Consider the following 16,857-nt stretch of genomic DNA (forward strand, 5'->3'; position numbering starts at 1 on the left):
TGTATTCGTGTTTTCCTAATGCCTAATCAGTTTCAGGAATGCTTGACTACTCCTGATATTCTCTTGTCATCATATTATATAACACCAAAATTACATTGCTGCTGACTTAGGAGCTGTTTACTCCTGACTTATTCCAGGACTCAATTTTATCCATGAGTATATTTCATAGGTACTATTAAACACAACAAAATAATCATTAAAAAAAATAAATTAAAAAATAAATAAAACACACACACATACACAAAAAAAAAAAAAAAAAAAACCCACCAACAATTACAACAATCCCACATTTATTATGCAAATATGCTGTTTTTATTGTCAAAAATATGGGAAACACTCTTTTCCTTCTCAGAGCTCTATAGCAACAGATGCCGAAGATGGATGAATCAACCAACCAGAGAAAAGCTGTGACAAAGCTGGGCAGAGAAGGTCTTTTTCTGACTAATGTCCACTAACATCTCATTTCCCTGGCATTATTAGTAGTAGCAGTAGCAAATGTAATAGTAGCATTATGTTTCTGTTTTGAAGGTCTGGATTCTGGAACAGAGTATATGAAGTACAATACAAAAATAATTCAATTAGATAAAACTTTTCTCTTGTAATTAACTTGAGAAAGAGATAAATAATGGATGCATACAGGAAAGGATGTAGAATGAGGCAGCAAGACCTTGTCTTTTTGCATGGCTTCTGCACATCATCAGGCTTATTTTAACTGTACTGTAGGTGAAAACAGTCAACTACAGCTTTGGTATGCAGAATCATAGAATCATAGACTCATGGAATTATTAAGGTTGGTGAAGACCATCAATATCATCAAGTCCAACCAGCAACTGATCTCCACCATGCCCACTAACTCTCAGTACCACATCAACACTTTTCTTGAACACCTCCAGAATGATGTTTCCACCATCTCCCAGGGCAGCCTGTTCTATGCCTCACTATTCTTTTGTGAATAAGAATGACTTTTTCCTAATATGCAATCTGAACCCTTTCTGCCTCTATCTCTTCATCAGTGCAAGTTAACCAGAAGACAAGAAATCTATTCAGGTTTTGAATTTTTGGGTTAGGTAGAACACAGAGGCCACACCAGAATGAAGCAATTTCTAACAAATGATGATAAATGGCAAGATGAGCTTGAGTAAAGTCTGTGTCACTGAAGGATGCCTCTTCTGTATCTGTCTTCCTTTCAGTTGCTCTCAGTTGTATTTATATACACATTCATTATAGATGTTAAATGCTAAAAGGTTTCCTTCCTGTCTTCTCTGTATAAATATCTACCCATAAAGACAAAAAAAAAAATCTGATTTCTTTTGTCATATCTTTTTATTTCAAAGAAACTGTATCTTTTGTATATCGAAATAGCCCTAGATTTTCACTGCAGTTATTTGAATGGAAATTATTTCGTGAAAATTCTTTGTGCATAAACCAACATATTCTGTGTTATTGTTAGAGCATTAATAAAGTCTATTGACCTTTGTTAAGCCACAGTAAAAAAAAAATATCTTGATTTCATACATAATATATTAATCTATTTCTCATGATCAGCTGTTTCTAGGTATCAATTTTTCATATATTTTATTTTGCTATCATGTAATAAGTTATAGTGGAAGACAAATCATAGTTCTACCTTGAAGCAACTTTTTCAAGGTCATATAGCAGTAAGGAATAGGAATCTATTAAATCTTTTTCCAAATTCTTGAGCTTTGACTTTGATGCTAGCTTGTTCTCCTTTTACCTTCTATGTGTGACTACTACAAAAGATAATGAATGTGTACCGAAAACAGCAAAATGATATATTAGCAAAAGCTTAAGTGTCATATTTTGAGGAGACAGAGGACAGAAGAAGAGAAAGGAAGAGAAATGGGGACACAAAATGTTTATCTTTAACTAAACTGTTTAAAAAAGTCATTTTTTTCACTCCTTGAATCTTCACATTGTCCTTGGTAGCAAATATACAGTATTTTCTCATCCCTATAGTTGCATTCTATACGTCACAATAAAAATCTACTAGAAATTTAAAGGAATTAAAATATGAACAAATATCCAGACATAGAATATATCATGCATAGAAACGGTAAACACATCAATAGATTAGATGTCATATGAGATTTCCATTCAGTGGTTCATTACACACAAACACAGAAAAAAAACCTTTTGAGGAATAACAAGCTACGTACTAAGCTTGCCACTTACATTTTTAATCTTTCTCCTTAATTTATTAAAAAGTTATTTCTTTTTCTATGAAGATGAGACTAGGCCAAGTACTTTAAAAAGTTGGAAGATATCCTTCCACTTTATGGAAACATTATTACCTCAGAGGAAATTATATTCCAGTAGCATCTGGTAAAATGTTATTTTTCACATCATTAGGTCATGTATGAAGCAATAAAAATACCAGGTGCTCTTAATTTCAGTCTTTTTTTCTTCTACCTTTCCTTTCTGTGTTAGTAAAATCTCAAAAAACAGCAAGGCAACAGACTGTGAAACAGGAAAATCTTGGTTGTATCTATAGTTGACATAAATAAAGCTACAGATGGTCACAAAGTCATTTTAAAAAAGAAATGTCATAATTTGATATTGGTAGCATGGAAATTCTATATGTCTTTTTTAATAGGGAGGAAGAGCTATATTTAACATGTGCACAGGTATCAGAAATGAACTTTGTCAGCAAGGGTACTGTTTGCCTCAGGAAGGTTATACCAAGCTGGTAGAAAATAGCTTACACTATAAAAAAATATTCTAGCAAGATATCCGTATTACCATAAAAAGAAGGGGATTGCAGCTCCTAGAAAGGGAAAGAACAATAAGAGATTGTGCAAAAAGAAAGAGCATCCCGATCAATTTGGCAGTCTTGCTTTGATGCTGTAAGTGGTCATTTATCAGTCTTTCCTAACAATGTATAAATCTTGACGCCTCTTGAAAGTCATCTTGCTGGTACTTCAACATGATCAGGATTTCACATAGTATCTAGGTGCATCAGTAAATGTTTCATGTAATTTTGACAGTATGATAATAATAAAGGATGTTTTGATGATTAAGTTACTATGAGGAAATTAAAATTCAGACTGATCATTCTTGTCAGATTTAAATGGTCTATAATACCTGTCTAGATGTCATACATGTTCATAAACGAATAGCTGGTCTTGATGACAGGAAAATATATCTATCTATTAGGGAGCACTGAGGGACAGCAATGGTTAATCTACTGCATTAAAAGTCAGTGCACATTTTCAATTCATGATATTTTACTATTTGTAAGTTTTTCCTCTTTTTCTATACCTCAAGAACATATTATAATTAATAATGCTGAAATTGCTCAGTAAAGAACCTTAACAATTCTAACCTAAGTGTGTAAATACTACTGAGGGAAGAGGGGAGGAAAAGGAAGGAGAAGAAAGAAGAAGAAAAAAAGAAGGATGGGAAATATTTTGTTATTGATGTATGCTGATTCATGTAGAGTTAATAGGATAAAATAATAATAAGGATATCTTGAATTTTAAGAGAAATTCCTATGAATGACAGTCACACCTACCTTTCAAAACAGTGTAAAGAGCAACATGCAAATAAGAATCAATAATACATTATTCTTGAATACTTTGGAGAATGGGAATTTTCATATAATTATCTTGAAATTTCTCAAATCCTGCAATGATTGTATCAGCCCAGCCATAGAAATTACTAGGCTTAGGAAGACCTGTGTTATAGATAGATGGGAATATAATTTAATACAGTAAATACACTAAATTTAATAAATTAATTCTTTTAAATAAAAAAATAATGTAGATCAGAATGTCCACTGCATACAACAATGTAGCTCTTTTGAATTTCATAGATTTTACACAAGTCAAAGTTGTCTCGCCTTAAATCTTCGTGGTATAATATTTTTAGTAGCTCTCTTAAAGCCATAAACTTTTAAAGGAGCTTTGAAATCTCAGTTTAACGAAGACTTTCCAGTTGTTATAAAGAAGAAGGAAACAGATGATGGCATTTCATTATACTTTAGAAGTAGATGCAAAGTTTGAGGGGTTTTTAAGTAGGAATTGTGACCTGTAGGTCATACTGGAATCTTTAGAAAGATCAGCTAATAAATAAAATGGAAATTCTTTTAAAACAGCTTTTCTAATTAATTAGCTCAAATAATTCTGAAATTTTTCTTGGATAGAAAATGTATTTCTTATATTTTCCATTACTTGTTCAGTAAAATATAATTTATAACATCACGCTATCTATCACAAATAACAATAAAAGAAGAATTTGAATCAGAATATGACCCATGAAAACCCATATATGAGGGTTACAGAGAGCAGTATGTAGTGAATGTATTTTGCATACCGTATGTATGTAGTATAGTAACATCTGTCACCAAATATGTGGAATTTCTTTCTCTCTTACTGCAATAATATGTTAATAGTTAAGCATACTTAATGTAAATAAAATAAAATAAAATACTGGATTACTTTAGAACCATGTAACAGTAAACAAATATAATGAGTTTGGATAGTGTTAAATAGACAGAAACGTATTTTTTTCCCACAGAAAGCACATGCATACACAAAAATAAATTAGTTTCATAACAAAGGACCTTTTTATTTTCACTGTTTTTGTTGTTGTTGCTTTTGTTTTTGTTTTTTTCCCTCTCCAGGCATATAAAGTAGAAAAGTAAGAGAATTGGGCTGCTTACTCTAAATCTGATTTAAATCTCCTTTGAGTGCTGTGTGCTAAAATCATCATTGCTGACTTGCAATCCAGATTAAGGAATTGTCCTCCCACAAACAAAAAGAAGAATTAAAACTGTTCTTTTCATACCTTGCTGATTTAATGCTTGCTTAACTATATCTCATTCTCACTGAACTACAAACACATGGATCACTCTCCATTTTTCTTTTTTTTGTTTGTTTGTTATTTTTTATTGAAAAATCTTACACATATTCCATTACAAAATCTGTCATATATATATACGTGTATATATATATATATATAGTACAACTAGAAGCAAATCTACTGAATTGTGTGAATCAAAGATTGTCTACCAAAATGTAACTCAAAATTAAATATCTATGTTGCAGATTATTAAAATTATTTTGTTTTTCTCTGATGAAGCTGAAGGCCATTTTCACATAGTTAATTGATACTGCTGGGATACAAAAATTCCAAAACCTTGATTTCCCTTTTCCCAGCCTTGTGTCACCCATACATCAGAATTTTAGTACAATAATCTTTCTCTCAGAAAGAAGTACTTTTAGAGTGAGCATCATTCTTTGTGGAGTACCTTCACAAATAAAATCCTATAAACAATTCTGAATACCTCTCAGTAATTGCTGGCAAGTCAAATCATTGCAAGTTAGGTATAAGCGAAAGATTTTGCAGGAGCAGAGTGTAATTTAGGAATTCATCTACAGATTACCTAAAACAAAACAATCTGAAAGAATACTTAAAAATACTAGTTTACTGGTATATATGCCTTATTATCTAATAATAAACCATGAAAGATGAAGTATAAATAGTCAGAATCATAAAAAAGTTGTCTTATTCTAAGAAATCCTACTTAAAACGATGCAGTATTTTAACCAACGGCAGTTATCCTTCTGGTTTGGCACTCCTGAAACAGTGTAGAAATTATGCGTACTGAGACAACACTTTTGGGGAAAATACATGTGTGCGGTAAGATCTAAAGGTGGCTTCTGGAGTTAATAGTATTACATTGCTTAACATAAGAAAGAAATTTGAAAGTCTTTTACCGTGATTCATCAGCAGCAAAAGATAAAGGGAGGGAGAAAAGCAGTCTTTGAAGCTTATAGGATGTTTGACCTTGAAATTAAATCTTGCTTTAATAACACTCCCAGCAATCTCTGTAGTCTTCTTTCCAAAAATGCAAGATACAAATATTTTATTTAAATGTCTCAGACTTTGTAATGACTCAGAAGAGCAACTGCATGTCCTTGTAGCTGCTCTCCTTTCTGAGAAATGAACGGTGGGCTCAATTTCTTTACTGTAATTTCTCCATTTCCATGCTTCATTTCCTACATTTATCTGAGACTGGAGAAAAATCAGCATGTTCTGACAAGTCTAATACTGTGAGGCAGTAAAAGGACCTGGATTTAGTGGAGATTAGAGCTCCAAAATAAATATAATGCTTTATGTCAAATAATAATAAAAAAGGATAAATTCTCCTGTACAAATCAGAAGAGATAATAAAAAATAACAAATAGATAGCAACACCTTAAATATACCTACATGAGCATCACAAAACTTTTCAACCTTAAGGACATCCCTCCATATTTCTCATTTTATGTGACTTATAAAATAATCCAGTATGTTGATGACAAATTCAGAATTTCTTAAAATAAATGGCAATTTTATTTTTCATAAATCTACCCAGAAATTTACAGAGATTTCCCAGTAAATTGATTTGAAAAAAAAACAGGGACAAACAAAAAATGATCAGAATTTTTGTTTGTTTTCACGTCTGTCTTCTGCTTTTAGCTTAGGAAGCTGTATACAACATTGTAATGAAAATTTGCTAGAAAGTTTTCATTTGCAAATCCTGTATATTGTAATGTACTGGAATATGTAATTTTTTTTAAAAATCATGCTTTTAATAGATATACCATTGACTTTGTGTTCTAGACATAGCAATACTGTGAAGGCATCTGCAGAGTGTAATTGACTAATTGAGGTCACAGTGCATAGCATACTCTTGAAAGTGAGTTACCTTTGCAGGTATCTAAGGGTTGCTATCCATTTGAATGTGTCTGAGCATTTCATTTTATTAAAAATGATATCAAATGCTCATATACTTTGTGTTCAGTGCAGTCTCTAGGACAAGTCTAATGAAGGTATGCTCCATCAAGGCAAAAAAAGAACCTAAAAAATTAAAAATGGAGAAGTATTTACAACTTTCTTCTGTCTGTAAGGTTGAGATATTTTGTTTTAGTATTTCTCAGTGCATTTTCAGAGAAAGATTCCAATGCTATGAGTATAAGCAGTCTGGACCACTCCCATACATATCTGCAAGCCTTTTAAAGCGAGGGCCCCAGTCACTGAGGTAATCATAGTTCTGGTCAGAGTTTGAGCTTATCGAATCTAATGAGCTGAGTGACTCTGCCACCGAGCCATTCCCCTCAAATGCATATGTCTGCAGGGAGTCATAGGGTGGTGCACAAGGGTCCACGTCAGCTTCTTTTAGTCTCTCCCAGATAAATTCCCTAAAAATTACATTATCTGGGATGCTTTTAAAAGTCGGTCTGCTCAAGAACTGAATCTCAGGTGTCACGTCCCTCCTGGTCTTGGTGTCTCGGATGATGTTGAGGTTTCTTAAGGCAGCCATGTCAAAAGCCTCAGTATCTTCTTCTCCACCACCCTCATCATCATATCTGACAATATTTTCTCTGATATCTCTCTCTTCATCAAAAATTAGGGGCTCTTTTTTCCGTCGCCTCATGGTGACAATCAGCAAGACAAGAACTGGAATGCAAAAAGATTGAAGTTTTAGAAATGTTAAAGTTTGCTCATATTTTTCATAGGGGTGAAAGCACTCATTAATTTATATGGTAAAGACACAAGGAAATTGCAGGCAATTTATGTAGTTAGACTTCAAATCTAACAGGTTCTAAAGTGGCTTTTAAACCATGAGCTTTTCACTTGTTAAAGAATTTATTTCCAAAGCCATTCTGAATTAATGTCTTCATTTCTAATTCTATATCCTATGTTATCTGCTAAACATAAATTTCAGGAGTGATTCAGTCTCACTATACAATCTCACAGCCATGAAATAAAAAAGGGACCTTTTCTTGTACTCTTAATTGCCTAAGCAGTAAAAGCACATTCATAAAGTAACTGAATAGAATTTAACAACCACATTTTGGGAAGTGCCTGAATTAAAGTATATGGCCAATCTCTTTCTCTTCTGGGAGAAAAAAAAAAAAAAAAAAAAAACAACCAAAAATAAAAACACCCACTCACCTTACTAGATCAGGGAAGACTGAATTATTAAGCCATGTGTAACTTAAGACTCTCTTATAGACATAAATTAAAAGAATTTTTAGGTAAGACTGTACTTTCCTTTTAAGTCCAAGGCACTGTACTTCAGGTATATGAATTATTTCTAACGAGAACTGCCAGCACTGGATTTTACTGGATCAGCTAGCATAAGAAAAGGCTATTATTTTTAAATTCTAGTCTTTAATATTTCCTTTAGCTCAGAAGTTAATGTAAAACTTTTGGGTGACACCCAAAAATACTGTGAGCAACAAACTCAAGACTTCCCTTTTTCAAGCACAGATTTGGTAAAGAAGCATCATTAATGGCACACAAAACATGGAAGCCAGTAATATTTCACCCATATGTAGGACATGAATCATCCTCCTACAAAACAATATTATCTTCTAGCATCAGGATAACATTTGCTGAGATATTTATACTTCTAGAAAAAAGAAGGCATCACTATGATTGTTAAAATATTAGTAATTCAAACACTAAGGATAATTCCACATTCAATTGACCTCTTTGGATTTACTGTTTATTTTTAAACTTAGGAATATATTGCTATATCCATTACATATCATAGTTTTGACATTTATTCTTAGAGACTTTGATATGATTACTAAATGCTTCATAAACTTCTGGAAAATAAAAAGCTCATTTAGATAAAATCAAGTATGAACTTCTCTTGGCAGTCTCAAAAGCATCCTCTATAAATTATACATAGGTCACTCTGAAAGTAATACCTCTTATTTAGTTCCATGGAAACAACAACAGACTAACCGCACCACCCATCACCTCATTGTGCTCTCATTCACTTTTTAGTCTCCATAAATGTTCAGCAAGCATTTATGAATGTCCATGGGTGCTGTTTTTTCCACATGGAGGAATCCAGTGACACGTCTTTTCTTTATATGCACTTCCATGTCAGATGCCGTTCTGTCAGAATGCCCTTCTTCTGCCATCTGTCACATGGCAACAAAATGTAATGAAATACTGGTGGAATGGTTCAACTTTTACTGCCATACAACCAACATCCACCCCTGATGTTGTGGGCCAACATCATAAAATAGGAGGTTTTACTTTCAGAGCAGCCCTTATATAATATAGGACACTCTTGAAAGCGTTTCTTTTCATGCAAGAATTTTTAAAAGCAATATCAATCCAGGCTCTTTCACTTTTAGCCTCTTGGCATCTCCCTGAATCCAGTCTTGTCTATTGAATTCATACACCACTGGTTTAGGGCACTTGATTTTAATAATGTTTATATAAGCAGTTTGAAAATGTAGGACTTTGACCTTTAGAGTGCTTTTTATGAAATTTCAAAATATTCTGATATTTGCAAAATAGAAATTGAGTAGTAGATATAACAGATAGCACTATTATCCTCATATCAAAGTTATCAGAAAACAGTTGCACTACACTCTTTCAGCTTATTCCTATTATAAAATATATTTTTAAGTGAAAGACAAATTAGTTTGCTAACAGTGCTAATATACATTTAAGTCAAAATTGCTATCAACATTTTTTTTAGTATTTTTAATATTTACCGCCACAATTATTATTGCCATGTATGTAAGCAAATAATCATTTTCTTTAATCAAGTGTAAATGTGTTTTTCCACTACTGTCATTCTTAACAGTGTTCATTTTGAAAGTTAAATAACCGTTAATAAGTGAAAAAATATGAAGCTCTGTAGGCAAGTCTGCCTGAAGGTGCAATAAAAATCAAGATGCAATGAATGTTTTATGCAGTATTCCTTGTACATCACACACTTGCTTGAAGCCAAGAGAAACCTGGAGTCCTTCTAAAGGTTAAATCTTTTAGCATTCAGATGGCTTTATGAGATTATTAATTTCTAGCCCTTCCAACAACTATGAACAATAATGTTTAACCTCTCAATGAACAAAGCTTTTAGTTGCACTTCAGCAACTGCAGGGAATAATACAAGCACAAAACAAAACAAAAAACTGATATCTAAATCAAGTGAAAATTATTTTAAAATTGATCAATTTCTCACAAAGTGATGGATTTTTCTCCTATATTTATTGTAAAGCAGAGATAAGACAGTAATTAGTGACTGGCTGAACATCTAGAAAAAAATGATTTTAGGTTCTTTACAGAAAAAATAAAACATAGGAGAAATGTTTTAGGGACACACGTATTGCCTTTTGCTCTATACTAATACATTGAATGATGCTAAAGAGATGCCAGGACTGATTTTGTGTGTGATTTAACAAATAGATTGATAACCGATATTAGAGGTAACTAAGGATTAAGTCTGAATAACTAGAACTAATTAATATACATCTAAACTAACTTTTTTGTTTTGATTTACCTGAACTGTAAAAAATGTTGATTTTGTTTAACTGGTAAAACAGTCAAGAAAACTTGTCATTTGCATTTATGTGATAAAATGTAATTTTATTTTTGTGTTTGTACAACTATGATCATAGCATCGATAGTGTCAATTAAACTAGATCAGTTTTTAAAATAATATTGAATAAAAGAAGAGATTTTTGCTTTGACATGTTGGAAGTTGTTTAATGGAATTATTTTGAAATTTCCAATTTAGTGTGATCTAGTGAAAAATCGGGTTTACGTTACCCATGCCTACTTCTCTGTTTCTGTCCTTTGTACTTAAGAAAACTGCAGCATAATTACAAAGAAGCTGTAATAGCTCCAATACAAACTGAAGAACCCTACATGCAGAGCTGTACAGAAAGTGATAGACCTAAATCACAAGCATTATAAGGCCCTGTACATACTACACACCTAGTCTGGTTTTTACAATGACAATAAGCCACCACAGCTGCAAGTGAACATGCACACTGGTTTATGCCTTAGCTGTATCATGAGTCGTAAAGCCAAAGACTGAAGTCTTTTACTCATGTAACCACCACAGTAATAACCTATTTAGTTATATATTGCAGTTACTAGTACAGTCAGATGAGATCTAGGAAAGCAGAGGCCATGGCTTAGGAAATCTGTATTTAATTCCCAGTTAATAAGCTTCATGTATAGCAGTTGCTTAATCAGGTTGGATTGCTATTTGCAAAGCAACTGTGACTTCTGATTACCCAGATTTGTTGACCTTAGAAAGGCATATCATTTTCAGAAGACAAGTTCTGCACTGCATATTCAGCCATTTTTTACATGACTTAATTCAAATTACCTCCAGATTGAAACAGTTATTGATTTATCAGTTCTCCAACTGTAAGACAAAGAGCCATACATATTAAACTGTTCCATTCTTTACCCATTTTATTCATTTAAAGAACAAGATCCATATGACTTGGACTGTTCCTTCCTGCTTAAGAATTACACAATTAGATGTGTTGATTTAATTAGGTTCTGCTAAGTTCCATGAGAATAACATATTTGTCTATCAACTGAAAAAAAATTAACAATTTAAATATATATTTTGAAATTTAATCAATGTATCATTAACTTATAAAATCTAATGCCAAAAACCAGGGGATTTTCTTTACTACTTCTATGGAAAGTCAGGAAACTAAAGGAATAGATTATATTCAGAAGTATGGAAGGTTAAAATCACGAAAGAGAATTATGTCAACCTAGCTTCCTATTGCATAAATACAAAGAAAATCTTTAACCTCTTGAATACAATTGGGTTATCTACAACTGAACATTATTTGTGTGTGTGTGTATGATTTTATGCATATTTTTCATACAAAACACTTTTAACATAAGCAATTATTGTGTCTGGAAGATAATAACTGAAAAACAAACTACATTGAATTAAATTATCACCTAATTTAAAAGGAAGTAAATTAAATCTTTCTTATTTCACTAAGAATTATGTATTTTAAAAAGAATATAAAACAGCTTTCCATATGCTTTTTATAGAATAAATTGCAAGCACTTCTTTATTATTATTTTTTTCTTTAAAGCACAGCCTCACTGCAAAGTGAATAATTATAAAGGTTTTTGAGTTATGAATGAAGTACTGGAATTTTCTTGTGCAATAAAATTTAGGATTTAATCTCTAGAGTGAAATATATTTCAGTAAAATGTCTATAACCTTTTAAATGATTTTACTTTGAACAAAATAGTTCTTTCTATGTTACATGTGATCATAACAAATTAGTATGACGTAGTAATAATTTTCCTTCTTAACCTTAGTGAAAACTTTGTGCTTATCTAAAACGAATCAGTTATTTAACTAAAAATAACTACACTGAGAAATCTCATTGGAACAGACTCAGTATTCACTAAGACAAATGGTTATTTATTAGAAAAATGGTTCTAAGGAGCAAGAACAAATATTAAAGCACATCATACTAACATTCAGCAGACGAAAGCTTGTTGAGAATTCAAGATATTAGAACCAGAATGCATGTACTCATGACAGTTTGACATCTGTGCAAATCTCATCCATCGTTACCAACAGCTGAAGTCTATTTTTTATGCAATACTAATTGATCTTCAGGATTTTTTTTATTTTTATTTTTATCAGGAAAGTATGTGAAAGGGAAATGGGACTAAAAAGGAAATTCCTAGCAGTGCACTCATGCAACTGATCCAGAAACTGCCCTCTGGTAACAAATGAAAGGAAGAAAGACTCTGGAATCAGATAAACAAGGCTTGTTTGGGGTTTCACAAGATCCTTGGGCATCTCTTACCTGTGAGTATCGAAACCTGGCTGGGAACAAAACACCTTCAGGATCTAACATCAAATTGCAGGACTCAAAGCCAAGGTTAACATACAAACACAGCGTAAACTGTGCCTGCAACTTTGAACTGTACCCCAAAAGAGTGGCTTAGAAAGGAAACAAAGAGAGTACATTGAAATGCCTACTTGGATAAACAGTGGTGACACATTCATATAGATATATTTGAAAGTCCAATTCCTTGACAACTAAAATCAATGGCAAGGCAGCCGTCTGCCAGATTCCTCTTCAGTGTACAACCCATTATTCAAAATCTGTGTCCACACAGTTTGTTCCCAGTTCTTTACCAAATGCTTGTTTGGCACAATCTACAGGTGATTGGTTGCTTATGCATTTTTCAGAAATTCTTTTTTCATATATATATTAATAGAAATAGTGACATTCCAGTTTGGGATTAAATGCATTCCTGTTGTTACAGAATACTTAAGTGCACTTTACTGATGCTTTCAATGGACGATTTTCCACTGATGTCAATGTCATTTGACAGAAGAGCATAGCACTGTGTATCTTTTAGAACTGTGCCATTAATCTGTATGTGCAAATAAAGTTCATTTGGGAATACAGATGACCTAGAAATACTGTAAGAAAAAACTTATCTAAAAATGTTCATTAAAATTGTTGAAAAAATTAACTTCCATTTCTTCTTAAGTTTAGGTCTAACCATATGTTAAGTACGATTGAATAATCTTATGTTGTTGGCTTTTTTTATCACAAAATAACAGAACGAACGTTTATTTGTAGGAGAAGGAATATTCTGTCTAATGCTTACAGTGAAAAAAACCCACAAAATCAATGAGAAATCTCCTACACATTGTTAAAATGCTGCCACAAACAAAAGCACCAACAAAAATCTCTTGATCTGATGCAAGTTACTTGGATAACAGAAACAGATAATTCATCACTGGGACTACATGAATTTGGGAAGACTTTAGTCATCTTCTTCTTGGGCTGATATGTGAATCCAACAAATAGAGAAATCTCTCCAATGATGGCAACACTCAAGAGAATTCCTGTGAGAATTGGGACAGTTGGGACTTTTTTATTATATTTTTCTGACAATAAGTGAAATTACACCTCTGCTCACCTGCATCTCACAGATGCAAGGATGGTTATTCATCTTTATTCCCTGATTTAGGCTTGTAATGCTACCAGGCAAGCATGTTGTTTAAGGATTTGGCACAAAATGAGAAATGCTAATTAAACTAGGCTCTTGACACTTCTTCACTGTTTGCAAACTGATTGCTCCCTCTGTCTTTTATACAGCTGTAGTTTCACTGCTTAACATAAAATTCAGCTGTGCCTCCATTTGCAAGCTTAACAAAAGATCATTCTGTAGAAGATATTCAATTAAATATGATGATTCTCATCAGTAAATTATATCAATTGTATTTCCTAAGTGTTTTTTGTTCTCCACGATTCAAGAAATGTTTTAAAAGAGTTATTTCTCTGAAAAGAACACACACTGATCTGAAAATGACCAGCTATTACACTAAACTAGAGAAATACTACCATAAACTGTGCTGTCTACTTCTTAAATAATACATTTGTTGCAAATGATCTTTTTCCATCTAATGTTATCTCATATATGCCTCTGGAGGCAGCTTGTAAAAGAAACAAAATATTTGAACTCCTAAGTCCCAGACTGAGGATTTTGTGTGGCTCATGATGCAAAATGCTGTTCAGTTTGCAATGTTAGATATTCTATTAAAAAATGTAGTGATTAAAAAAAAAAAAAAGTAAGAAAAGAACTGAAGAGATATATGTGTATGTATATATATTGTTACTTAAATAAAAAATAATAATGACGGGAAGAAGGCTTACCCAGCAGTGTTAAAACACAAGCCAATATTGCTATCAGAGCTCCAGTGCTAAGTCCTGCAGGCAAGATGTATGCCTCTGCATTGCATGTCTGAGCAATACCATCTGCATCACAATCACAGACTCTTATGGTAAGAGTATTAGTGCTACTAAGTGAAGGTGATCCGCTGTCCACAATGAATATTGGCAAGTAGAAAACAGATTGTTCCTGTCTTCGGAAACCATTTCTTCTCGTTAATACAGTTGCAGTGTTATCTAGATGAAGGAATAGAATAATAAATGTAAAATACTTGATCTTACTAGAACATAAATAATATAGGCTTTCACTCAAAAGAATTTAGAAGCACATTCATATTATTTCAATGATCTTATATTTCCTGGTCATACATTTCTTTATCTACAAAGGTAGAATCAGCTGAAAATTCAAGTTCATCTAAACAGAAATATTTCTGTTTTTCATGAAAGACTGTTTCAAAATTGCAGAAGCCTATTTGGTTTTAGTATGCTCACATTTCCAGAGTCTTTATGTATAGTAGAAGATGCAATTATTGTAAAGGAGAAGGAAAAAAAGTCACACTTCAATAATTAGATTAAGTATTTGCATAGATTTCATGTCTAATTTCCAAAGTTCTGTTACAACTACTTGCAGTATAGATAGCATGGAGGTCATAAGCGTATTCATAGGTGAGTAGATTCTGAGGACCAATGATTGATTTTTTCAAAATGTAAAAAAGAAATTATCCGATTGGCGCACAAATACAGGTAATGTCACATATAATAGAGACATGCACTTGTTTTCCATGTCAGCCAAAATTCAACAGGTTATTAATACAATGAATCTGAAATGTGTGCTGCAGTGCTGCTCTGAGCTCGGTGACTAAAAAGTCTGTGTGTTCCAGAAAAGATTTGCAAAACTCACTGTGTTCAATACAGGTTGATCGCTCCTGAGAGGTAGGGAGATACATCTCCTAGAAATGTATAGAAAAGGTTGGTCGGTCGGTCTGTCTATCTATCATCTAGCTATCTGTCTTTTTATAGATAGATACATTGATAGTCTGGTAGAGGTAACTCATTGTGTCAACTATTATGATCTGTCTGGAAAACCAAACAAACATTTCTTCATATAGAACCATATGCGATATGTATAAAACTAATGTCAGAATAGGCAACTGCTGCACTGTTTTGTAACTCCACTGATCTTACTGGCTTTAGAAGGATCTATTATTGACCTTAGCATATTATATGTTTTTTGAAAAAGAGACTGTCTTTTTATTGAATACTTTACAATACGTGTTACAGTGTCAGATTTCTAGAAATGTATTATTTTGATCATTATTTACAGTTCTTCGTTTCAAACTATAAGCTTCTCATATGAAGAACATTATGTATGTCAGTAACTACATGCAAGAAAAGGTAATAAACAGCTGCATGAGAGATCTTTTTTAGGTCACATGTACATAGTGAAAATTCTCTGAAGTCTGTACGAACATTACTCTTTAGTCCACCGTATGTCTTTTTTGTCTTATTAATAAAAATGACTTTGCAACTTTGGTTAGTACTGGTACATGAAAGAGCAGTGCAAGTGCTATTCATTAGTGTTGGTCCAAAAGTAATACCTTCTATTTTATTTCGTTGGTCCACAACATCAGAGGGAAATGTTGTTGGTATGGCAGTAGATGCTGAGCCTTCCCACCAATATTCTGTTACATTTTTTTTGCCATGCAACATGTGGCAACAGAGGGGCAGTCCAACAAAATGCTGTCTGGTTTGAAAGTGTGTATGAATAAAAGGTGTGGAATTGAATGTCTTCATGTGGAAAAAAATGGCACCCACTGACTTGCTGAACATTTATGGAAACCAAACAGAAGATGTGAGCATAGTTGAGGGAGTGCGTTTTAATGGTGGCCACAGCAACAGTCATTCACCACTGCCAGTGCCAATTTTTACAGATGACACACGCAGGCTCTTGTTCATCACTGGCAAAAAATGCATAGCTAATAGTGGTGACTGTGTCGAGAAATAGTTTTCGGTATCTGAAAATACGTTCTATCAGATAATTTTATTGCGCTCTTTGTACTGGTTGTATTTTCCATGGAAATAAATAGGAGGAATTACGTTCAGAGTGACGTGTAGTTCTACTTGCCTCAACTCATAGCTAAACTGACTCATAACCACCTGCTATACTATGCAGTGCAATAAGAGCACTAATTAGAAGCATGTTCTCAGATATTTTAACTAATAGAAATGTGATGTCCATGGGAGTCTTTTCGTAAGTCTGTGGGGAAATGTTAGTAAGAAGTCTGTGTAAATACTGCAGGCAGTTGCCATTTTCAAAATCATTCTTCAGTAGATGGTATACCTATTG

General features: G+C 32.9%; 1 protein-coding gene across 1 annotated transcript in view; it reads right to left on the reverse strand.

The window, feature by feature from the left end:
- Positions 1–4,604: 4,604 nt before the first annotated feature.
- The window catches only part of LOC100543356 (cadherin-7), an 80,268-nt gene continuing 68,015 nt past the window's right edge, over positions 4,605–16,857 (reverse strand). Inside the window, exons 11-12 of the mRNA XM_085220719.1 lie at positions 14,496–14,747; positions 4,605–7,464 (exon numbers count right to left, since the gene is read on the reverse strand). Coding sequence (XP_085076845.1) covers positions 6,971–7,464; positions 14,496–14,747 — 746 coding nt within the window. The 3' untranslated portion in view covers positions 4,605–6,970. The remainder of the gene's footprint in view (positions 7,465–14,495; positions 14,748–16,857) is intronic.

This window comes from Meleagris gallopavo, chromosome 3 (genome assembly GCF_905368555.1).
Source record: "Meleagris gallopavo chromosome 3, MGAL_WU_HG_1.1, whole genome shotgun sequence".
In the NCBI taxonomy this organism is placed as follows: Eukaryota; Metazoa; Chordata; class Aves; order Galliformes; family Phasianidae; genus Meleagris; species Meleagris gallopavo.